General features: G+C 39.7%; 1 protein-coding gene across 1 annotated transcript in view; it reads right to left on the bottom strand.

The window, feature by feature from the left end:
* Positions 1-26740, bottom strand: part of IQGAP2 (IQ motif containing GTPase activating protein 2) — a 296669-nt gene that overhangs the window by 116904 nt on the left and 153025 nt on the right. The window contains exons 4-8 of the mRNA XM_030323348.1: positions 21592-21669; positions 17930-18006; positions 2496-2563; positions 1966-2079; positions 1094-1272 (exon numbers count right to left, since the gene is read on the bottom strand). Of these exons, the coding sequence (XP_030179208.1) occupies positions 1094-1272; positions 1966-2079; positions 2496-2563; positions 17930-18006; positions 21592-21669 (516 nt within the window). The remainder of the gene's footprint in view (positions 1-1093; positions 1273-1965; positions 2080-2495; positions 2564-17929; positions 18007-21591; positions 21670-26740) is intronic.

Raw genomic sequence — 26740 nt, 5'->3', positions numbered from 1 at the left:
GGCTGAGACAAGAATGGTAAGACTAGAAAGTGGGAGACAGATGTAAGCCTGGCAAGAAGAGGCAACAGAATGCAGTGATGGATATGGGGGGCACAGAAGGAGTTCTAAAACATGGGGGAAGTCTTTCCAAAGTGAAGTCAGTAAGGGGCCCATGTGTGAGAAGGGCAGGGTAGAGATAAGCACTCTTCACTCTTCCTATGTAGTGAGGGGCAAGGCCCATGGGACAGAGATGAAGTCACCTGGAGGAGCATTAGAGGGCCTGGTAGCAAGCTCCTATCACTTCAGTGAGTGGATGAGCTTAGGAAGAACAGAGACAGATGGGATTCAATGTCAGACCTTAAAGAATTCCCATACACAGAGGCAGGAGGAAGAAGAGACACTAAGAGATACAGAGGAGAACCATGGCAACAAAGCAGCAAGGAGCCATGTGAGTCAACAACCTCAAGGCAGGTGGTCGGGGGTTGGGGGGGGGAGGGAGCAAGTGTGCCAGATAGCGCCAGAAGCCACGAGGTGAGAGAAGTTTGGGAACAGAGCTGAAGCTGATGTGGCAAGAGCTTGAGGAGGAGAGAGGTGACCAGGAAATGGAAGCTCTACGTGTAAACAAAGTCCACAGTCATGTAAGACACGTTGGGTCAAGTCAGGATCAGGCTGCCTTGCAGAGGACGCAAGGCAAAATATGAGGGTGAACTAATGGGAGAAAACGAGGAGAGTGAATTCAAAAACAGCATCTCTCAACTTCACCGCAATGAATCATTACTCTCTACTAATGAATCTAAAGGTATCCTGGCTAATACAAGGTCTGCAGGTGGTGATGCCTCACGAGGAAAGATGTTTAGCTACTGTATCTACACTTCCCAGGAAAGTAGTAAAAATTTACGACATGACCCTTAATCCTTGCAACTTGGAAGAATCATCATAAAAGGAAACCTCATTTTTTTTTACATAGTGCATAGTCTTCTCTTACCCTTACATTTCACCCAAACCAACGGCCTATGGCTACAGAGACCACAGCCAGTTGATTTAAAAATATCACTTTTAACAAAAAGGCTTTTTTTATGCTCATAGCCATAGTACTAGGAATCTAATTAAATACCTTCAGTCTTGCACTTTCCTCTTTTCTCTTTTTGGCTTCCCAGAGTTCCTTCTGATACTCCTGTGCAAGGTTGTCATCTATTAAAGTTAAAACTGCATTTGGGTTTCTTAGCGTTATGATGGTTTGCTCTGCTATTCCTTTTTCAATAGCTTCATTAATGGCTATAACTGCAGCGTGCACTGAAAAGAGAAAAAAAAGATTTTTATCAGGAAAGACAACATGGGCAGCTGTAATGACACCACATAATGTAAGCAGTTTGCTTTCTTTTAATTTACTTTTCTTTTACTTTCTTCTCTGGCTTCCAGTAACAAGGGCAAAAGAAGAGACCCTAGACACTTCCCAGAGAGCCCCTCCGACGACCTCTCCACCTGCCCATCTATCTTGGGTCCTGTCTCCGAAGCATCTACCGTGTAATCTGTATTAATTTACTCAACCTGCACTGAAAGCCTCAAATGAACCAAACACTATGTCAACCACTAGGGGTTTGAAGGGTCACATGGACACGTTTAAAGTACCAGGTTGTTTCCAAATGGTATCTGTAATTTAACTTGCAACGCTAAAAGACAACTGTAGCAATGTACTCTACCGAAGAAAGCAAAGGGCCAGGACAGGACATAGAAAACCAAGAAATATTTTGGAGAATAAAGATATTTCTAAAACGTTTTAGTTCAAACTGCATAAGTAGATGTTTAAAGACTAAATCAATCCCATGCTTATATTTTCATGTGCTCAACTTAACCATCTACAATACATACAATAAAACCTTCAAAACGGGGCTGAAAGTATTTTCTAAACATTCTATTTCTTGTAACCAAAATCAACGAATAATTGAATCCCATGTCAACAGCAAGTTCTGATTTCAGGAGACTCACAAGCAGCTTCATCCACTGACAGTTCATTAGCCAGAATACCACCTATTTTGCTGAAAGATGGCATTTGTATTCCATATTTGTCCAGCTCCTTTCTCATATTACTAATTTCCTCCTCTGAAAAAAAACAACAAACAATATCAAGATGGAGGTAGGAATGAGCATATTCATGTCAAGAAATGTCTTCATCCCCCAGGTCTCTCTCCCCAAAATGCAAGGCTTATTTTTCTAAATAAAGAAAATCAAAAACACGACGCCATTATTTAAAAACAAAAAGAAAGGAAAAAAAAATGTCTTTATCAAGAAGGCGGGACATTTCCGAACAAGAACCTTAGGAAGGAGTCAACCTCCGTTTCTCGTTTCACAAATGTGGGGAAAAGGAAAACTGGTCAAAGACAAACAAGATAATAACGTTTTCTCCTCTGATCACTACAGAAGAAAATGGGATTTGATGGTGTCAAAAGGAAAAAAATATATAGATTCATTTTCTTAGTAAACAACCACGTAAAAATCGTAAAGATAAAGAAGAGTACCTGTGAAGTCGACTTTGCCCAACAAATCCTGGATTTGGGGGGCTATCCCTAGTTTGAACAGGTATAAACTGGAAGACAGAACGTAAAATTATGAGAAACTTCATCATATAAATCTTAGAGTCACAAATTACTTCAATCTTTAAAAAAATTTTGTTAATGTTTATTTTTGAGAGAGAAAGAGAAACAGCATGAGCAGGGAGGGGCAGAGAGAGAGAAGGAGACAGAGAATCCGAAAAGCAGGCTCCAGGGTCCCAGCTGTCAGCACAGAGACCGATGCGAGGCTCGAACTCATGAACCAGGAGATCATGACCTGAGCTGAAGTTGGATGCTTAACCAACTGAGCCCCCCAGGCACCCCCAAAATTACTTCAATCTTAAGGGCTTCTTTAGTTGAGAAAGACCTAAGAGATGATCTCATCTAATTCATTCATTTTATAGATGGAGCAACTGAGGTAACATAGTCCTTGGTTGACGGGGACCATAACCATAGTCTAAGTCCCAAAGTCCCATGGCATTTCTGTAGGATCAACTAACTCTCTAGCATCCATTTGTAGGGAGAATAAGAAACATGACTGATACAAAATTGTAGGTAATAAACCCAAACATTTCCTTGGATATTCCTTGTAGGATTCTTATTTTTTTGAAAGTACAGCTCAAATTTTAATTTCCTTTTCAATATTCCTTTAAGTAACATTTGAGGAAATATTTGTTTTACATTTTCTGAAACAAATACAGTAGCAAGACTATTAGCAGCTGGGGAGATGTTAATGATAAACCACGATATGGGCATACTGCTAAGTGGAACATGGAGAATAAACTTTCTGTGTGCATATGTATGTGTGTATTTCAAACCCCTTAAGTAAGGATGGCACCCACTAACCTACCCATAATTTGACAAAAGTTGCTGAGGGCTAGCGTCTAAATTTTGCCAAACATGAAAATATATGGTTATGTGGCTTTTTCCACTTAATCACTGAGTCACAGTTTCTGTTCCATATTGATTCTAACCTCCTTAGCCCCAAAGATTAATCCTATCAGTCAACTAAAAAAAAAAAATCTGTATTCACTTTATTATCAGTTATGATAGGTTTATAATTTATGAGATTTTTAACTAGAAGTTAGAACTTACACAATAACATAAGAGAAAATGAATTGAAAATGATTTCATTGACTTGAAATATTTCAAGATTATCACGTCAGATGCTGATGTGAGATATACCTGAGATTATAAAATACATAAATCTTCACTAAAGAAGTTCAAGATTAAGCCTTTTTAAATGGTATTAAGACAAACTCTTAAAATGAATGAATACTCAATTTAAGGAGTATGCATTTCAATCTTCTTTGGTCGTTTCTTTTTTTTCTTTCTTTTTAATGTTTATTTTTGTGAAAGAGCACACGTACGCATGCACAAGTGAGGGAGTGGCAGAGACAGGCGGGCAGAGGATCCAAAGCGGGCTCCGCACTGACAGCAGCAAGTCCGATGTGTGGCTGAACTCACGAACCATGAGATCATGACCTAAGCCAAAGTTGGATGCTCAACTGATTGAGCCACCCAGGTATCCTCTTTGGTCATTTCTGTACAAAATGATCTTTTGAAAAAATAACACATAGTCCACATTAAAAATTAGTGATTCATGTTAAAAAAAAATTATACAGAAAAGCATCATCCAAAGTTAAACACTAAATATTTTGACATAAACACTTTTAATGCTATTTCTGGAAATATCTACCCATAAACTCACATAGTATTCATTATATGAATATACTGTATTTTACCTATCCAACTGCTGACCATTAGATGGTCACTAATTATTCACCTTTACAAATAATGTTGCAGGAGCGGTGCCTGCGTGGCTCAGTCGGTTAAGCGTCTGACTTTGGCTCAGGTCATGATCTCACGGTTCGTGGGTTTGAGGCCCACGTCGGGCTCTTTGCTGACAGCTCAGACCCTGGAGCCTGCTTCAGATTCTGTATCTCCCTCTCTCTCTGCTCCTCCCCGGCTCACACACTCTCTCTCAAAAATAAAATAAAAACATTAAAGGGGCGCCTGGGTGGCTCAGTCGGTTGAGCGTCCAACTTCGGCTCAGGTCATGATCTTGTGGTCTGTGAGTTCGAGCCCTGCATCGGGCTCTGTGCTGACAGCTCAGAGCCTGGAGCCTGCTTCGGATTCTGTGTCTCCTCCTCTCTCTGCCCCTCCCCTGCTCATGCTCTGTCTCTGTTTCTCAGTAATAAAATAAACATTAAAAAATTTTAAACAAGCGAAAAAAAAAACATTAAAAAACTTGGGGCGCCTGGGTGGCTCAGTCGTTTAAGTGTCTGACTTTGGGTCAGGTCATGATCTGACAGTTCATGGGTTTGAGCTCCACTTCAGGCTCTGTGCTGAATGCTTGCTCAGACCCTGCAGCCTGCCTCAGATTCTGTGTCTCCTCTCTGCCCCTCCTCCGCTCATACTCTGTCTCATTCTCTCTCTCAAAAATAAATAAGTGTAAATTAAAAAAATTTAAAAAACATTAAAAAACTTAAAACCCCAAATAATGCTACAGGAAACCTACCTATATACAGATACATATTTGTGTATGTATCTTATTTGTTACAATAAATCCCTAAAAACAAAATTGCCACCTTGAAAGACGCACAATCAAAGCTTTCAAAGCTTTCAATACATATTGTTAAGTTTTGTTCTAAAAAAGAGATGATACTCATTCTTTGTTGAGTAAAGGTTAACAAAACACCATTCCCTCTGTGAAAGAATCTGACTTCTTTCATGGTGTTTTTTTTTTTAATTTAAATCCAAGTTAGTTAACATACGGTGTAATGATCTCAGGAATAGAATTTAGGGATTCATCACTTACATAAGCGCTCATCCCAACAAGTGCCCTCCTTAATGCCCATCACCCACTTAGCCCATCCCCCCACCCCAAACCCCTCTAGCAACCCTCAGTTTGTTGTCTGTATTTAAGAGTCTCTTATGGTTTGTCTCCCTGTTTTTATCTTATTTTTCCTTTCCTTCCTCTATTTTCATGTGTTTTGTGTCTTAAATCCCATATGAGTGAAATCATGGTATTTGTCTTTCTCTGACAGACTTATTTCACTTATTATAATACCCTCCAGTTCCATCCATGTTGTTGCAAATGGCAAGATTTTCTTTTTGATCATGGAGTAATATTCCATTATTTATATACATGTCATTACACACACACACACACACACACACACACACACACACACACCCATATCTTCTTTATCCATTCATCAGTTGATGGACATTTGGGCTCTTTTCATAATTTGGCTATTGTTGATAGTGCTGCTATAAACCATGGGGAGCATGTGCCCCTTTAAATCGGCATTTTTTGTATCTTTGGATAAATACCTAGTAGTGCAATTTCTGGGTCACAGGGTAGTTCTATTCTTAATTTTTTTGAGGAACCTGTTTGTTTTCCAGAGTGGCTGCACCAGTTTGCATTCCTACCAGCAATGCAAAAGGGTCCCCCTTTCTCTGCATCTTTGGCACCATCTATTGTTTCCTGACAGGAATCTAACTTTTAACTTTCTAGCTCTGTTCCCCTAGGAACCTGGTAAGCATATTAGTAAGCATAACTGCTGAGGACAAAACACCTCATTCATAAACTGCATCTTGACTTGAAGGAATTATATTAAATTTATTTTTATTTTTTTTATTTTAGAGAAAGAGCATGAGTGGGGGGAGGGACAGAGGGAGAGACAGAATCCAAAGCAAGCTCCATGCTCATGAGCCCCCAACGTGGGGCTCAATGCCATGACCCTGGGACCATTGGACCTGAGCAGGAATCAAGAGTAGGATGCTCAACACACTGAGCCATCAGGTGCCCCTTACTTGAAGGAATATGTTTAGGTGTTCCTGAGTTTGGGGACTGCTAACTTGCATACTCCTTGTAGGGAACTGGGAAGCCCACTGGAAGGTGTTAAAATAGACATTGGCTCCTGGGGCTAAGGTCCTATGCCAAGAAGGCTCCTGCACCCAACAAGGGAAGTCTCACTCCTTAGCACCTAAGCTGTTACCTAGCCTACAAAAGACAACAGCTTGCAGATGGCTATGTGGTTAACTGTGTGGAGTGTCACGAAGTCTCCCACTGAAGAGCAAACACTTGTTGTGCCAGCAGACTGCTTTTTGGGCTTCTCTATCCTTCTGAGCAACTAGGGTCAGATGTGGCTTATAGCAGTTAAGAGAATGGACACTTAGCCGAACCTAAGAACCCAATGATGACTGGGACCTTACTCCACCACATATCCAAGAGAATGCCATTTTCTTGCTTCGCTTATCACCACAGAATACTATCCATGAAAACCTAGCAAATCTGGGAGCCAAAAAATGTTAAGTCTGCATTCTCTTTTGTTAGTTGTTGAGGGTAAACATTTTTCCAAACACATATGGTTCCATGGCCCTTTTTTCCCAGGAATGCCCATTAGTGAAATTTTGAATTTTAAGTGTTTTTTTGGGGGGAGAGTTTACCTTTCTTTGATACCCACTTTCCCTCAAAACCAGTATCAAAGAACAAAGAACAAATGACATTTTAAACATGGTAACTAATTTTACTACTGACTTCCAATATATTTGTATCCACAGGTGGAAAACATATTAGACTCTGAACATTCTTCAAATTAAAATAGGAATTATGTATTCATAATTCAAAGCTAGAAAGACAGGATACATCCCTTAGTTTAAATTCAAGGTCTTTAGAGATTATCAGGGATAAAAAACTATTTACACAGCCTCTACAGACTTCATTACCGAAGGCTCACGCCAAACAAGTCATTAGAATTAAAATTAGTCGGCTGACATTTTCAAAACCGTAATATTTTATGAACCGCTTCTCAACTCATTATTACATGGGACAACTATTCCTGTTAGAACGAAGACCATATCATGCAGAACAAATGAAATGTCACCGTCTTCAACTGTTCCTCTGTAAAAGGTACTACAAAATGAAACAGGATTGGGACACCAATTTGACAATAAATTATATTTTTTTAAAAATTTTCAAAAAAAACCACAAAAAAATAAACAGAACTAAACAGACAGGAATGGAAAAGCTTCAAAAGAATTTAAGGAAAATAAAATCAAGCCACACATTAAGAAACGATAAAAAAAAAAACATTGTATCTCTTCAGTTAGTACCTAATTTGCATTTTCCTCTTCTCTTTTTACAACTCAATTTAAAAATATACATGACCTAATTTACAAAAAACTATAAAAATAATTTAGTACGAGAAACTGAAAATGTGACAGTAAAATTTAAGTAGGAGACACACATAAAATGTCTTCTAAGAACCCATTTTATATCTGTAATTAAGTGTTTAAAGTTTTTTTTTTAAGATTTTATTTTTAAGTAACCTCCACACCCAATGTGATGCTAGAACTCACAACTCCAAGACCAAGAGTTGCACGATTCACTGAATGAGCCAGCCAGGTGTTCCTGTTAAGTGTTGTTTTTTAAGGCATAATACTGGTATAAATATTCTGCTAAAGTTTGAATATACCTCAAAGTTAACATTCTTTTTTTTTTTAATTTTCTTAAGTTTATTTATTTATTTTGAGAGAGAGAGAGAGAGAGAGATAGCACAAGTGGGGGAGGGGCAGAGGGAGGGAGACAGAAAATCCCAAGCAGACTCCGTGCTGTCAGCTTGGAGCCTGATGTGGAGCTCGAAATCACGAAACCATGAGATCATGACCTGAGCCCAAACCAAGAGTCGGACACTTAACCAACGGAGCCACCCAGGAGCCCCAAAGTTAACATTCTGAATCAAAAACTAAGCTAATTTATCCTTGATATATTTGCACTTCTATTTCCCCACATATGCAATGTTGGGATCATCTAGAATTTTATTTTATTATTATTTTAAAAATGTAATTTATTGTCAAGTTAGCTAACATGGAGCGTATAAAGTGTGCTCTCAGTTTCAGGGGTAGATTCCCATGATTCGTCGCTTATGTACAACACCCAGTGCTCATCCCAACAAGTGGATCATCTAAAATTTTAGATCCATCCTTTCATTTTCATGTTACATAGCAAAAATTTAGGCAGCTATATATTTTATTAGTTTTTCTAATTTCATCTGTATCCAATTTTCCTCTTTCTTAATTTTATCTTTGTTTTTGTTCTACTTAAGCATAAGTGTTCAGTAAGTATATGTTAAGTAGGTAAGGTGAATAAATTATACATAGCACATGGTTTACTATTTTCATTTTCTCCTTGGGTGTCGCTTCTTCTTGTTCAATCTAATGCCACTTTTGGAGTGTTGGTTTCCCTCAAAGGTCTGGCATTTCCTGATTTGGGGCTCATCTAGGGGCTTGAGACTCACTTTCTGCCATTGTTGACCACAGGATCCCCTGACAGGAGCCAGCCTTAGGGAGACTGCGTGGGAACACAGGGCTGATACCACAAGGGTGCCCCATGTCCTGCCTTCTTACATCGGGGCTCCCTGTGCTTTCATGGGGTCATTAGCTATCTTAGGGGCTTTCTTGGGGTCATTAGCTATCTTGGGGACTGGCATGCTACACTGCCATCAGCATCTGCACTTACTGCTGCCAGGAAGGATCAAGTCAGTGGGTCCACATTCAACAACACTGATTTTGGAGCTCTCTTTTTCCTGCTTCCTTGGAGCAAGCCCCAGGACAGCTCCTGGCTCTGCTGCATCCTGTGATTTTTGAGCTGGGTTCTTCTGTCTTGTTTCTCAGTCAATCCAGTCCTGTCTTTCTGGTCAGTGGATGGCATTCTTTCTTATTGCAAGTAATTTTTTTTTTAACGTTTATTTATTTTTGAGACAGAGAGAGACAGAGCGTGAACAGGGGAGGGACAGAGAGAGAGAGAAGGAGACACAGAATCTGAAACAGGCTCCAGGCTCTGAGCTGTCAGCACAGAGCCGGATGCGGGGCTCGAACTCACAGACTGTGAGATCATGACCTGAGCCGAAGCCGGACGCTCAACCGACCAAGCCACCCAGGCGCCCCAGTAATTTTTTTTTTTTAATTACTACTTTAGTAATTTCATGTCAGTTTTGGAAAGGGACGAGGAGAGTTGTGCTCAGTCAGTGACCTTGACACAACTGTTTTCACATTATTTCCTTCGTCTATCCATTCATTTAATCACTATGCATGGAATATCTACCATGTAAAAAATATTTTCTCTACCACATTCTTCCTAAAATAAACGTGTTTAAGCTTGCACAAAATACAGGTTTGTTGATGAGGCGCCTGGGTGGCTCAGTCAGTTGAGCATCGGACTTCAGTTCAGTTCATGATCTCACGGTTTGTGGGTTCGAGCCCTGCGTCAGGCTCTGTGCTGACAGCTCAGAGCCTGAATCCTGCTTCAGATTCTGTGTCTCCTTCTCTATCTGACCCTCCCCTGCTCATGCTGTCTCTCAAATAAATGTTTAAAAAAAAATTTAAAAAAATACAGGTTTGTTGGTAATAGAAATTGTCACTATTATACTAAACAAAAGTGCTAATTTTCCCCTGTGGGACTGAAGAAATTAGGCGACTTATTTCAATGATACTTTCTACTTCTCCATTATATGCTGTAATACTTAATACAAACCTCAAATAAGCAAACATCCTGGTTTAACTAAAACTTACCACAAGGTGGTGCTAAGAAGTTACCTTCTGAATCAAAGAATCTTCACTTTCAAAGTTATTTCAAATAACAGATTTTCTCAAATTAGTATGGATCAGTTAGAAATCTCATTTGCATATAGTACATACATTCGCCAGAAATGTCTAAATGTTAATGCGTTTTTTTTTAACTTGGCTTCAATTTTCAACAATTATTGCTTCCAATGTTGAACTTTAAATTATTAGCTCTTAAAAAAATGCTACTTGTCACGGTATGGGAGACTGATAATGAATTTCTGCGTGGGAGGTAAGAGGATTACTCAAAAGGGCAGTTTATTCTGTACTTATCCACTATTCCCGTGCTGAAAAGAACCTACAAGAGCAGCCCTCTCCTTCCCAAGCATTTAAATTTAAATGAGACCATTCATTACCTGAAGCATATAGGAAATACAGAGTCTTGATCTTGAAGCAATAATTAAAAAACCTGCCTGTCCAATATAAAAAAAACAAGACACCAATTTCTTGGAGTTCTTCAACACAACTTTTTAAGCACCTTTCATGCCTAACAGTCAACTCAAAGGGCTAAGAGGGTTCCAAAGGAAGCCAAGGAATTAATATCACCAAAGCTTTGCTTCCCCCAGATACGAAAGCACGTGGTGTGAAATAAGGAGTCTCTTATCACACCAAAGGGAAAGCACACTTGTGTTGCTTAGAGAGGCAAGTTTCAGAGAGGTTGTCCTGAGGTAGGTAAAGCACCACTGGTCCATGTGCTCCCATTTGTATTAATAATATCCGTTCAAGCACAGGAAGCAATAAAGTAAAAACAAAAAAAAAATCTATCAGGGTTTATCCTACTACTTTCAATATATACATTAAAAGGTGCCATAGCAATGAACTGCACACTCGGAAGGCAGGGACTGAATTTGTTTCAGCTTTTCTGGATCAAATCGTCGGCGGCTCACTTTATGCTGTAGGATGTGAGATGAATGGCTGTCAGTCCAAGTGTCAGGCTGACCACGAAGACCACGGGTCTGGAATCCTAAGACCCGGATCGCAGTCACAAGACTGGCGCCACCTAGATGTGTGGCTCTGAGCAAGTCACCTAACCCATGCTTTCAGCCCCCTCATCTGTGAAAGAAGCATTGGGACTAAAATAACTTCTCAAGGTCTTTCCAGTTCTGAGGTTCCTAGATTTCTCATTTTAAAATTTCTTCAAATTAACAGCTTAGAGGCCTGTGCTTACGTTCAAGTTGGATGCTGTTGTTAGAATTTTCTTAGGAGTGTGGAAATACCTGACTCCCTTCTGCTACGACTGAGCCAGTAACAGCCCAAGATCTGGTGTCACACAGCCTGGCTTTGAATTCCAACTCTGCCATATACTAGCTGTGTGACCTCAGGCTCTCTGTACCTCCAATGACTTGGTTATAAAATGGGATTATTAACAGCCTGTACCACACAGGTGTGCTGTGAGGATTAAGTGAGACTGCCCCTGTTAAAAAGTACTTTGAATAGTGCCAGGCATCAGTCGGTTAAGCATCCAACTTTAGCTCAGGTCATGTTTGTGAGTTCAAGCTCCCGTGTCGGGCTCTGTGCTGACAGCTCAGAGCCTGGAGCCTGCTTCGGATTCTGCGTCTCCCCATCTCTCTGCCCCTCCCCTGCTCACACTCAACCTCTGTCTCTCAAACTGAATAAATGTTAAAAAAAATTTTTTTAAGTGCCAGGCATAAAATTATTTGTTTTATTATCACTATGATCCTTGTTAAATAAGTGTGTCCTTTATTAACAAATGAATAATAAGCAACCTAATAACAACACATTAATAACTCATCACATCAGTTTCTCCATTTTCGACACTAAGAATCTTTTACTATTTTTCCCTCACTGGCTCCATGTTTGAAATCATTCTTTTCTACAGAACCAAATTATTTTCCCATCTTTGTCACATACATCACTGCCAGTACCCTGTCAAAACCCAGTGTTCTAATATTCAATTAAAAATAAAAAAGATCCTGAGGCAGCCTTACCATAGGGAAATCAGTTCAGTTAACCCAACTAAAAAGTTAAAAATATGTACACCAGAGACGTAAATTTGGGATCAGTGGTGTTTATGTGCTGTGTTAGGTGACGGCATGATTGGCATGATTCACAGCCTCAAAGAGTTTAGAGTTTAGCAGGACAAAAAGGCAGAGCCATGATACTAATTCAGGATAGGAGGGGGAAAGTGTGGGGGGAGAATTCTGAACAAGAAGTGATCTGAAAGCTACGTGAGGTGTAACCGTCCTCATCTTCATCCCACATACTGCCATCTCCGCACATCCCTTCTGAGAATACAGAATTAGAGCCCGCCCTTTGGGTTAAGGAACAATTTCTAGGAAGCCTATTGATAAATGCAAGCATGTTGTCTATCAGATATGCAATCGGTCTGGTATGAGCCATCAACTGTTTTTTTTTTTTTTTTTTTTTTTAAAGGTCAAGGGTCCTTCAGGTATAGAGTATAAGACAGGCAAAGTTCTACATTAACCCCTGAGGACCAGACACAACATCAACCTGGTAAGCAAGGCAGCCGCCGGGCTGTGGAAAGGCTGCAGAGGAGCCCTACTTCACTAAGCGGTCAGGACACTCGGGACAACTGCTTCATCAGAAGCGGGGTTGCCACAGCCATTCTCACAAATGTGTGCTGCTTTGGCATCATCACTGCATGTGAAAACATGACTGCTGGGACAGTCATGACATCATCACAGCAGGAGCATTAACCATGACATAGAGGGGAGGTGGGCAGATCTTTCTTTAGCTTATTGTTGTCAGGGTCTTAATGGCCCAGGAAACTTTATACAGTAAGAAAAGCAGAATCCAGAACCCTAATTTATCAAATGAGAAAAATCATTATGAACAGATGGCTTGCAAGGGATTCCTTGGAGGGTAGTTGATTTCAGGTCATAAAGCAGAAATAATCATGATAGTACTGGAACATCCTCTTGTAACCACAAAGCAAGGATATTTCCAAAAATGTCAGGGGCAGGGCTACAAGGATAAAGGGGCTGGCCCCAAAGAGTTTCCACTGACCAAGGTGAAATCAGTCTGGTCGATCAAAACAGAACCTATAGGGGCGCCTGGGTGGCTCAGTCAGTTAAGCATCTGATGTCGGCTCAGGTCATGATCTTATGATTTGTGGGTTTGAGCACCGCGTTGGGCTTTGTGCTGACAGCATGAAGCCTGCTTGGGATTCCTTGTCTCTCTGCTCCTCCCCCACTTGCATTCTCTCTCTCAAAATAAATAAATAAACTTAAAAAAAATTAAGATACTAACCTAGTTAAGTCTGTGAAAGGCCAGGAGTTCAAAACAACAATCAAAAAAGAATGGTACAAATTGTACGAAAGCAAACTGCAATACAAATTGATAAAGTAAGACATGCATAATTATGTGCATTGATTTCAGCAAGGTGGGAAGTGTTATTAAAATACAGGTGCTTTGTTTTTTTCTACATCTGTCTACAGGGTAGATATATGTACTTGTTTTTACATTATTTACATTATACTTACACCGCAAGAAGAGAAACCAAGAACTCTAAGCCAGAATGTGGTAGAAAACCAAGAAAGTGACCCACGATAAGAAATGACGGAAGAACACAGTTTGTGACAATAACAGTGAGTGAAAAGAAGGCCTGACAGTGACAGTCACACAATCGTTAAGCAGAGAGAAGATCCAGAAACATGATCTGAGATGATAAATTAGCCAAATGGCCCAAAGAACATTAGGTAGAGTCAACCCTTCATCTCATGGGTGAGAAACTTCTAGAATGCCCAACTAATTTCAAGAAAATGTTCCAAAGGCATACATAAGCTTCTAATAAGGTTAACAGATCTGGCCAATACATCATTATGACAGGACAATGGGTTATGTAACATGGCCAAGTGAGACTTAGGTGGTAAATCATTTCTGGGTAAGGGGGGATGGGATAGTGGTGGGGACCAGATTGAAAATAAAAACCTACCTGAAAATGAAAAAAATTTCAGCTTGATACTGAAAATTTAAAAGGTCAGACTGATTTCACCAGTCAGGTTTATCCTGATGCCTGGTAGCCAGGGTCTGACTCACCTCGGGGGAAGAAGCCAATTGGTACCATGTGCTGCCCGACGAGTGACTGGTCAGAAATCATATCTGTAACCTGGGGACGTTTGAAGGTGTTCTTTTGTTTCTGGTGCCCTTAAAATTATGTCAACTCAGGCTATGGATCAATGTATAAGAGTCCTAGGATGAGTCTAAACTAGTGTATAAATAATTACACTAGGGAAACTTACCATGTAGATCTTTCAGAATAGGTTTAAGCGGGGTAAGTCTGTAATAATGTACCTGGGTTTTTCATCTGCACTTCAAGTCACTTGACATATTCCAAAAATCACTTCTACTAAAATTTTTAAAGTAATTCAATTTTATAACCAGGTGTTAAATGTGTTTACACATTTAACAGTTGTTTAATAAGTTGAGCAATAAACAACATGTAAAAAGTGTTCTTCTCCATGCATAAAAGCCCAGATGGTTAAACAATCATTAGCAGTAACTTGTTAGCAAGGCTCTCACTTCTTAAACTGGTTTCTTTTCATTGTAGACTTTCATACATTCCTAGTGAAGCCACAAAGGGAAAATACGCCATGTATACATTTGAAGTGCAATTATGCCAAGAGAGTCACAGTGTTTTTTACTTGGTGGTGTGATAACGGGTACTCTGTTTTGTTTTTTTTTTTAAGCTTATGTATTTATTTTGAGAGACTGAGTGAGTGGGGGAGGGGCAGAGAGAGAGAGAGAGAGAGAGAGAGAGAGAGAGAGGGAAAGAGAATCCCAAGCAGGCTCCACCCTGTCCGTACAGAGCCCCATACGGGGCTCACACCCACGAACCGTGAGATCATGACCTGAGCCGAAATCAAGAGTCAGATACTCAACCAACTGATTCACCCTGACGCCCTGATTGATAATGGGTACTTAAAGCTAGTTTTCCTTTGATATTTTTTTCTGAGTTTTCCGACTGTTCCCAAGATGAGAATATAAATTTTCTATTTTAAATAAGAAAAAAGATAACAAACATTTCTTTGAAAAAAGAATGAGGTCACCTATCACGGAGGTGAGGATTTCCTCTGGGGCTGCTGTGCTGTCATTCGCTGTCCCGTCAGCTTGATAACACCAAGCAGACAAAGGGAGCAATGAGCTGCAGCGAGCAAGACCCAGGTCAGAAATACGAGTAAAAAGGTGAGGACCAGTCAGGAAAAGAGGAAAGCAGACACAAACAGGAAGCAAAGGCAAAACCCTAGAGGATCTTAATGAAGTTTAAGCCCACATCAAGAAGACAGGAAACAAAAGACAAGTCGGCAGAGCTGAGAGAGAACTTTGCAGATCACACCAGGCCCAATGGGCTGAGGCAGCGGGATGGTAGTGCCTGGGTACCCAGGGGATCTTTCCACCTGGCTCCTGATCTATATACTCATAACCTCTGACCTGCCTAATTTCCTGTCCAGTAATGACGATTCAGTACACTAGGAATGTTGCTGTATCCCCAGCCAGGATATATATAATGGCTGGATATGTATTTGTTCATTTCCAGCATCACTTCTAATTATCTAGTGAGAGCAAACCCATTGTACTTATTCAAGAGCTCTGCCACCTGGTTTCCAAACGCGTCTTGCCCACCAGAGCAGAATATTGGCCTCATTTGAGTGACTGTACCCTAAACCAATGAGAAAAAATGTTTTGATAAAAAACAGTAGACTAGGGGTGCCTGGGTGGCTCAGTTAGTTGAGCATTTGAAAAAACTGTAGACTAAAAAATAAAAAAAACAAGAAAAAAAAAGGAAAGAAAACAACTTTGGATATATGCCAAGAAGTAGCCGTACAGTGAGTTTACGACAGAGAAAAGTGAATAGCATTCTCCCAGGGAATGCTATTTATTGGGTAAACATTAAAGATCCTATTTAAGCCTGGTGACTGACAGGCTTATTAGGAATCTGTTGAGAATGAGTAACAGTAATGGAGACTTCCATGATAAGTAACTGCCTGAATGAGAAAATAATCCTAGAAACTATACCAACATCTGCATACAAATGGCAAGAATAAGAAGGTGCCTTTTCTTTATTTACCAAGCTGTTGAAGCCACTGTTAAAACTATCACAAACACATTCGTAAATCTCAGGGCAGTTCTACATAATTTCTGTGGAAGAACAGTGACATCACTAGGAAGGAACTTAGCACACCATTTCTTCATAAGCAGCTTAACATTAACACCCCAGGGGTCCACCTCAAGAAATCAATTTAAATGTGTCCAAGATACTCCAAGAGCATGCCACAGATTTGGAGATTAGCACTATGATGTGTGGATATGATAATGACCTTAACTAATGGTAGCTAGCTTTCATAGGTCACAAAATCATTCTAAACTATGAAAAATATTTGACAAGGAATGTTGGGCAACACATCTGAAAATATTCCTCACAATAAGCATTTGTGCACAAAAAGCTTTTAGAAACACGGCTGGCATAATGATATACTAGCCACACATGAGGAGGCAGGCAGAGAATTGTTTTTTCCACCCCTGATTCTAAATTACAAGAATAAAAAGAAATTACGGAAAAGGCACCTAACATTTGGTCTATATTTGTGGCAGCTGTCATCTTCCAAAGAAATCTTGCAAGTACTGATCAGGGGGGAAAAGTCAAATTATATGACATAATCAAAATTCTTTTCTAGTAGGCCAGCAGTGCAATGACTTATTGTAGAAACCTTTTCCTTTGGAGAGGAAAAGAGCCAGGAAGAAGTTAATATAAACCTCTATGCAGAAGACTCTGCCAGGAAAATGACTTGTAGTGATATAAACACAAGGCAGATGTTCTAAAAGAAATTTAAAATTTAATTAGACATGAAGTCTTCCAGCCATTACCTGTGTGTATGCAAGACAACAGCCACAAAGTGGGTTTTTAGAATCGTCTTTGTTACCATCTAAAGATAACATTTCTTCCAGGCCAGTAAGATAAAAAATGATCTTTGAGCTAGCAGAATTTAAGCAATTCCAAAAATAAGGTAAAACAATTGCTTTAAAATAATGAATGTATCTTGATTTGATGAATGTGTATCAACTCCTATGCTGCTTCTTTATCCTTATGGTGCAAGTTCTATTGAGCAAAGGTCAAAAGAAACTATCTTTATATTGGACTTTACCAGCCTATGGTAAGAAATGAAGCTAAATGATAATTTAAGAGTACCAAAATTGTAATGACCATTAAAGCTGCTCATCTGATGTATTTTGGCTATATTTGTAAAGTAGACCATAACTCAAGAATGTGGTAACATATTAGGAGATTCCCTAGAAGTTTCAACTTAAATTTTCTCAGTATACTTATAGGTCTTTAATTCATTTTCTGGTTTTCTATTTTGGATTAGATTTTAAAAATTAGAAAAAGTATTTTTCAAGTTCAAGGACTGTATTTTTGTGCCAATTTAAAATATTTTGTGCTGGGGCACCTGGGTGGCTCAGTGGGTTAAGTGTCTAACTCTTGGTTTCAGCTCAGGTCATAATCTCAGTTGGTGAATTTGAGCCCCACACTAGGCTCTGTGCTAGCAGTGGGGAGCCTGCTTGGGATTCTGTCTCCATCTCTGACCTTCCCCCAACGGCGTTGTCTCTCTCTCAAAATAAATAAGTAAACTTAAAAAAATAAAATAAAAATTTTTGTGCCAAATTCACAACTCAATCCAATTAAAAAATTCTTCAGATTATTTTACTTAAATAAGATCCCTCTTCTAAAATAGAAATCCCAGTTCCATTTAAATCTACTTCCTAGACTTCTAGCTGTATTTTTTCCTCACCTCAATGCATGAATGCAATATATCATTCTTGGTATGTTTTTCCGGTCATAAACATCTGTTGTTTCTGGATAAAATATCTGGAAAATAAAAGAAACAATGTGTTCATTATGTTTTGCTTTTCATAGTTATTTTAAATCTCTCAAATGATGCTTTGATTGTCCTCGCTGTACTGCATTTACTTAAATTTACAGGAACCTCTCAAATGTTGGTTCCTCTCACTCTACAGGCAAACCCAGCGCTCCACCTGGTCTCCCGTCTGACAGTATGCCCCCTAGTGGGCTCAGGAGAGTGAGGGGTTCTCAGGTGGCCACTCCAAGAAGGCTGCGCCCACAGGGCTAGTGGGCAGCTTCAGCCCACGAGGAATGGGCTGATTCAGACTCTGCTTTCTGTAGCAGCGTCATTCTGGTGAGGGACCAGAGGTACCCTAGCCTAAGAAGGGTATCCATCTTACAGCATTTTATTATAACACTAAAAACCTAGCTACACAGTTGTGTAAACAAATATGCACACACACAATACGCACTGATATTTTTTTCTTCTTGAAGGAATATATTTTACCGGATAGAATCTGGAGAGTATTATCAAGTGTGAAAGAAACATTAGCTATAATCCCACTTTCCAGATTGTTACTACTATTAGCATTTTGGTATATATTCTTCGGTTTGGGACTTCTAGTATGTTTCTCTGATTTTTTATGTTTATGTATGCATGTGAAAACAAAACTGTAATACTATTAGCCTATTTTGACACACTTAGTAGAGCTTGACCATTTTCCATCCATTTTGTAAGAACATTCCTTTTAATGGATGTGTATGAACCTTTCATCTTTCTGAACAATAATTTAGCCAGTTCTCCATGGCTGAACTTTTTTTGGCTCCCAATTTGTCCCTATTAAAAGTCACTGCAATGAACATCCCTGAATTTGCTGAACGCCTGATTACTTCTTTTGGATACACACCTAAATATGGAAGTACTGAATCGTTAAGTTTGAACACTGAGGCTTTTAATACACATTTACACTACTTTTAAGCTTGAAACGAAAAGCTTGATAAGAAACAGATTTCACAATAGGGCATCAAACTTCTCTGTTCCTAAGCACCAAAAAATGGAGAATTAGGCTGGAGGCTTCTAAGATTAAGATAAGCATACTAGCACTGCTGACTTTCAGTAAATATTTTAGAAAAGGTGACATAAAAACTAAAATTAAATCATGTATCATATGGTAGCACTAGACATTCAAGTGCAGCTTTCTATGAGACACTGAAAAAAGCTGAGAAATTAAAGAAGCAAAGTTTCCTTGGCCACAAATGTATAGCCACTCAGGGCTTCAAGCAATGGCTGTAGCCTAGGAAATTTCAAAGGTCTTTTCAACTTTCCTTTAACACATTTGCTTTTCAAGCGTTAGCCAGAAGAGGATTCCCCATTCCGAAGAAAGTGACCAGGTTGAAAGTTCCACTACGGAAAAAGATCATCACAACTCCCCATTCCCTTTCCTTTAAACAACCTTTTACATTTCTTTATATCTTCTACATAGAAATACATATTTATATAAATACTGTTTCAGCTCTTTTAGAAAACCTTTATGAATTGGTCTTCTTTTGACAGTAAGATGGGATCAATTTATTTAGCTCACCAGAACATTTTATTCATTACTGTATCCCCAGCACATAGCATGGTGCTGAGCAGAGAGGAGGCACTCAGTATTGATAAGTGAAGGCATTAATAGGAGTCAAATACATCAGCCAATACACTATTGGACTCTCATACTTGCAATGAGAGTATGCAATCACTTCATAAAAATCAGTGTTAAAACAGAATCTGCTACATGGAACTCTTATTTGGCTTAAAATTAAGGAGAACCTGGTCTAACACACACAATTGGAAAAGGTTTAAATCTAATCTATGAAACCTAACAAAATTATCCTAACTTAAATAACGGTGCCTCATACCAAAAATCCGATTTGAATTTCTTTATTAATCTGTTTACCTACCCAGTTAGTACATGCTAAATGACAATCTAGAACTATGAGTTCTGAATTCTAACTGGTGCCCAGAAGGGAACAGCATTTTAGGAGAAGGGAAAGTAATTTGATTAAAAATCAAAGAATACATCAATATTGACTATTCTGAGATAAAATATGCTGAGCTAAAACAGTTATGAGCACAGATATATTGAAAATAGGCATTCATAATTTGCATTAAGGAATCTCTTGTTTTTGTTGTGGTGGGTGTTTTGAATTTAAACCTTGACAAATAATAATAACAAAAACAACACAGGTCTTACATCAGTAACATGTCTCCTTGCCTTCAAGCGGGACCACTCCTACACCATTTCTTTAAAACAGCTATACAGAATAATCAACAGAAAGGGTTGTACTATCGACGCATACAAAAACCTGATGGATCTGGAGGGCATTGTGCTTACTGAAAAAGTTGATCTCCAAAGACTACCTACTTATGACTCCATTTTTAACATTCTTAAAATGACCAAACTATAGAGATGGAGAACAGATGAGTGGTTGTCAGGGGACAGAGCTAGGGAAATGAAATGACAAGTCCCACTCCTCCATGGTATCTGTATCTTAATTGTGGTAGTCACACAAATACATTCATGGAAGAAAACAGCATGGAAACACACTCACACCTGAATGCATCTAAAAATGGTGAAAAAGAAGTAAAGTCTGTAGCCTAGTTAACCAATGTGAATTTATCATCTTACTATTGTTACTAGATGTCACCATTGGGGGAAGCTGAACGAAGGATATACACAGATGTACTATTTTTGCAACTTCCTGTGGTTCTATAATTATTTCAAAATAACAAGTTCAAGAAATAACTCGACAATTTCTAACAAATGTAATTATTTCCTCATTTCCTCTACGTGTCTATTTGTCTCTCAGGCTTAAGGGCACCTGCTCTTTCAATCTAAGAAGCTCTGAATATTTGCAGAATTTTATTTGGGACAGCTATTTCAAGAGTCAGGGCTGTAACCCAGTAGCTTTTAACATTTAAAGTGATAATATGATTTATAACAATACTTTCTAAAAATACCTTTATCGCGATAATTTAGAGAGATACAATCTAGACTAAGATAATACATTATATAAAGTACACATGGCGGGGCGCCTGGGTGGCGCAGTCGGTTACGCGTCCGACTTCAGCCAGGTCACGATCTCGCGGTCCGTGAGTTCGAGCCCCGCGTCGGGCTCTGGGCTGATGGCTCAGAGCCTGGAGCCTGTTTCCGATTCTGTGTCTCCCTCTCTCTCTGCCCCTCCCCCGTTCATGCTCTGTCTCTCTCTGTCCCAAAAATAAATAAAAAACGTTGAAAAAAAAAATTAAAAAAAAAAATAAAGTACACATGGCAACACAAAAAAGGGAGGTGACTATTTTAAATCAACTATCTACCTGTAAAGCTTGTTCTGACCTTGTTTCATTAATACACAGTTACACCTAGCTGCTCTCAATTTGTATACACACTTAATTCTGAGTTCTTGTCATAGATTACTTTGTATAGGCCTTTCCATATTCCTGTTTAGTCCTCACATTTGTCATGCCTGAGGCAATAAGGCCATCTGCTCCATTAACATACCCCAGTATACCAAGTCCTTTTTCATAATGAGGAGTTTGCAATGACCCCTTTTGGCTTCCCACTTCAGGCTTACCTTGGGTAGACCAATAGACTCCATTGCTCGTAACCACTGGACTGTATTATCTGTGTGTCGAAAATGGAGGCCGGATTTCTAATGCAAGGATGGGGAGAGAGGAGAAGAAGGGACCACGTGAAAAGTGAGTCATTTGTAACAACTTTATTTCATTAGCAGGATGTTTTCCGATTGTATTTCTCCTAAAATAGAGTTATTAAATCATAAAGTAACTGGAGACACAATAAAGAAGAGTAGGCTATCTCAGCAACACTGTTTATAATAGACCATTCCAATTTCCACGATTCACATATTTGAGGTAACTCTGAACTAGAATCTCAAAGACCATTTAATGTCTAGCACATGCCTAAGGATGTTTTATGAGGCACGTGTGCACAAGCATGCACGCACACATACACACACACGGTGTCAAGATTTTGCCAACCACGGCTGAAAAAACTAGCAACTTCAAGAAAAAAGAGATTTTTAGAAGATTAAATGTCTTTTTTCCTGGTTTCTGGTTTCGGCAAAACATTTTTTCCAATCATAAATATGATTTCTGTAGAAAACCTGGAAATCACACAAAAATACAAAGATGAAAACAAAAACCATCCCACAATTCAGAGGTATATTGTAGTATCTCTTCCTCCTATAATTATTTAAAAAAATTTTTAAATGTTTATTTATTTCTGAGAGATACAGAGGGAGGGAGGGAGGGAGGGAGGGAGGGAGGGAGAGAGAGAGAGAGAGAGAGAACACATGAGCAGGGGAGGGGCAGAGAGAGAGGAAGACACAGAATCTGAAGCAGGCTCCAGGCTCTGAGCTGGCAGCACAGAGCCTAACACGGGGCTTGAACTTGTGAACTGCAAGATCATGACCTGAGCCGAAGTCAGATGCCCAACCAACTGAGCCACCCAGGTGCCCCTCTTTCTCCTACAATTATTTAAAAAGGTTTATTTATTTGAGAAAGGGAGAGACAGCATGGGCAGGGGCGGGGTAGAGACAGAAAGTGAGAGAGAGAATCCCAAGCAGGCTCCATGCTATCAGCCCAGAGCCTGACGCAGGCTCGCTCTCACAAAAAGTGAGATCATGACCTGAGCTGAAATTGAGAGTTGGACACTTAAATGATTGAGCCACCCAGGCACCTGTATTCCTCCTATAAGTTAATCCTAACCTTTGCCTTGTGTAAGAAGTAAACCTTCAGTGGAAATGTTTTACAAGAACTTTTTCTACCCACACAATGAGAATAGGCTTTCTAGGTCTTCCGTTTTTCTTTACAATCTTCATCAGCCACCATTTTCTTTTTTTTTCTGCCCAGTCTATAACTATGGTATCTTTGTCTGTATCTAATGAAGTTTTATCAGGTAATGAAATGTTGGGAGCTTTAACACTACCTTGTGTTTTTAATTAGTTAAATGAGTAGCATAATGTTATGTATTTTATTTTCCATATTAATAACTGTAATTACAGCAAATTTCATCATGTAATATTCAACAGCCGATCATCACATTCACAAAGCCTGGCTCTTCCCATCTTTTGTGACTTTCTACAGTCAAATAATTTAAAAAAAAATTTTTTTTTTAATGTTTATTTATTTTTGACACAGAGAGAGACAGAGCATGAACTGGGGAGGGGCAGAGAGAGAGGGAGACACAGAATCTGAAATGGGCTCCAGGCTCTGAGCTGTCAGCACAGAGCCCGACACGGGGCTCGAACGCACAGACCGTGAGATCATGACCTGAGCCGAAGTCGGACGCTTAACCGACTGAGCCACCCAGGCGCCCCTACAGTCAAATAATTTATATAACAGAAAGTATTTTTGTTGCTGTTAGACTTTACAAAGCCTAAGTGAAATTAACATTTGATAAATGTTTATGCCTTTTTAATAGTGGCCATATTGGACTCTGTGTGGCCAGAGATTGGACTCTGGTGTGCCAAGCACTGTATGAAAATTATCTCTAATTTTCCATGAATCACTGAGTTCTACTCCTGAAGCCCAGACTATACTGTATGTCAACTAACTTGAGAATAAAAAAATAAAAAATAAAAAAAATAAAAAAAATAAAATTATCTCTAATTTTCAAAACACTCTGCAAGGCAATTATCATTTCCCAGTTTTTAGAGATGAGGAAACCTGGACCAAAAAGATGAACTAATTTGCCTAAGATCAAATTAAGTGTGTTGAAATGAGATTCAAGATGAAGTCTCTCTTAATGTGAAAATCTTCCTTTTACTAACATTCCCCAATGTTAGAGCATAGGAACTCATGATGGTGGGATTATTCTCTAGATGGAAAATATCAGCACTTACTATGATATCACTAGAGGCAGGAGAGGCAAAGGGAGAGGGAAGAGGGGTGAGAGGGAAAGAGGGAGGAGGTCGGGGAGAGAGAGGGAGCCTAGAGGGTGAAGGGCCAGGTGGTAGAGTCTGAGGGTGACGAAGCACAAACAACTTTTGCAGAACACAAACAACTGTCAGACACAGGCACTCTGACCATGGAGGGAGGAGATGGGAAAAATCCACAATCATCACATCAAGATAGAGAAGAGAGGGGCATCTGGGTGGCTCAGTTGGTTGGGCATCTGATTCTTGATTTCGGTTCAAGGTCATGATCCCAGGTCATGGGAGCGAGTTCCGTGTTGGGCCCTGCATGAAACGTGGAGCCTGCTTGAGATTCTATTTTCTCCCACTCTCCCCCACTTGCTTTCACCCTCTAACAACAACAAAAAAGACAGAGAAGAGGGCCCTAGGCACCACAAATTAACTCAATGTCCCACTATTCCAACTAAGATGGAACGACTGTTTTGATGGATGACAATGTAGTCTTCATTCCATCTTTTCACTTCCTATATAAAAATTACCAAAACACCAAACTGATCCTGCTTCCTGACAACACCTCAAAGGTAACTGGTCCTTGCTTCGCTAAATCCATATTAGCATCACCAGTACAAGCCCAAATCTACACAAAGCCTCTACTTTATCCTCCTCATAGTCCCATAGGTACGCATTTTTTTTCCTTGCCCCAAGTTAAATAAACCTAATTTTATTTGCCCCTTGTTTGAAACTTGGTTTCAGGGGGGAGGGGGTCTTCACCTGGTGGGCTTCAACAATCCAAACCATGAAACAGACACCCCCATCCATTTAGTGGTCTTATTAGCTAGGTAACGTCAGGAAAGTTACAAATCTCTTTGAACCTTGGTTCCTCAGCCATAAGATGGGTATAGTATGCTTCTTTGAGCTGAGGAGATTAAGTGAGAATATGCATAAAGCAGTTAGTTGTGAAGTACACCAAAAAGGCAATAAATATCAGTTTATTATAGTTATTATACACTCTAAGACTAGACTCAAAACTTTTATTCACCTTAAGATCAGAAAAAGGTTTAGTGCTTCATGTAAGGGGCACTGAACGAAAGCGTGCTTATCTTGATCCTATTTCTGCAGTAAATAAAATGACACATCTCAAATCCTTTATCCATCTTAAACATCTGAAGAATGCTGACTTCAGAATCCTATGGGTACATATTTAAGAAGCAAAGTTCAGTGAGTAACATGCATTAACATCTTCCAAGTTACTATATTTACTTCAGTTAGAACAAAAATGGTCTTCTACACACTTAGGCTCAAAATACTCTTTAAATAAATTTTTTTTAATGTTTTAAATTTATTTTTCAGAGAGAGAGAGAGAGAGAGAAAGAGAGAGATAGAGTGTGAGCCAGGGAGAGGCACAGAGAAGAGAGAGACACAGAATCCCAAGCAAGCTCCAGGCTCTGAACAGTCCAGTGCAGAGCCTGACACGGGGCTTGAACCCACAACTGTGAGATCATGACCTGAACTGAAGTCGGACACTTAACTGATTGAGCCACCCAGGCACCCCTAGGCTCAACATAATCTTAGTCCATTATAACCACTTTCACCTGTCCACTTTCTTTCACCAATTCTACATACTTCTATCAGACTAGGTGACGGGTCTATAGTCCTATTTAGGAAAGGGTTGTTAGTGTCCATCCACCTAATTTCTTCCAGATACTGGATCAGAAAGTAAATGTTGATTTTCTACTGCTGAGCTATTTCACCAGCAAATAAGGTTATTCTAGCTTAAATGGAATAGATGAGGAATTATTTAAGTCTTCTTTGGATGGTAACTTCTTACACAAGAGAATCAAAGCACTTTAGAACAAAGAGATTGCTTAAAAGCCAATAATTATTTTGATTTGCTTATTTTATGGAGAAGGAACTCTCTGTCAGGCACTGTAACAAGTACTTTGCATGGATGATCACATTATTTTCCTTACAGTATCTGTACAAAGGTTCAGACTATTATTAGTAATACCACTTTAAAGCTGAGGAAACCAAGGCTCACAGAGGCAGAGTTAGTGACGAAGCCAGTCTCTGAAGTACTCTGATTCTACGGCTTACTACTACTAACTACTGTATATGCATTTCCTACCTAAGGCTCACTTCAGTAGTCAACATCTATTATAAGTCTATAGCTATCAGTGCTGTATTTGAACAGATATTGTTTTCTGTCCTTGAACCTCATCAAGCTCAAGGAATGCCCATCTCTCTCCCCTCCTCTTTCTCTCGTCCATCCTAGCCACCTTGGGAACACCCACTGATCTTTAAAGCGCCCAACATGGAAGCCTTGGCCTCTTCGCCGCCCTACCCCTTTAGAACTGGCGCTCTCGCCTTGGTCACATCCCACTGGCCGGCCACCCAGACATCCTCTCTTCACTGCCCTCTACCCATTTCTACCACGTTTGCAGGTTGTTTTCCCTCTTGCATCCATTTAATTCTCGTCTGTGCAGGCCACTGTTACCAGTCACTTGGGCTGAATTATCCCCTCATCGGACTGCCTCACCCCCATCCTCCCATTTCTTCTCCACATGGCAGCAGACTCATCTTTTTTTTAATGTTTATTTTTGAGAGAGAGACAGACAGAGAGAGGGGGCAAGCAAGCAAGCAAGCAAGCGAGCAAGCGAGCAGGGGAGGGGCAGAGAGAGAGCGAGAGAGAGCGAGAGCGAGCGAGCGAGCGAGAGAGAGAGAGAGAGAGAGAATCCTAAAGCAGGCTCTAGCTCCGAGCTGTCAGCACAGAGCCGGACATGGGACTCGAACCCACGAACTGTGAGATCATAACCTGAGCCAGTCGGACGTTTAGTCAACTGAGCCACCC

Source organism: Lynx canadensis, chromosome A1 (assembly GCF_007474595.2).
Source record: "Lynx canadensis isolate LIC74 chromosome A1, mLynCan4.pri.v2, whole genome shotgun sequence".
NCBI classification, from domain to species: Eukaryota; Metazoa; Chordata; class Mammalia; order Carnivora; family Felidae; genus Lynx; species Lynx canadensis.
Note: the sequence above shows the minus strand (reverse complement) of the source record. Positions and strands in the feature narration are given on the sequence as shown.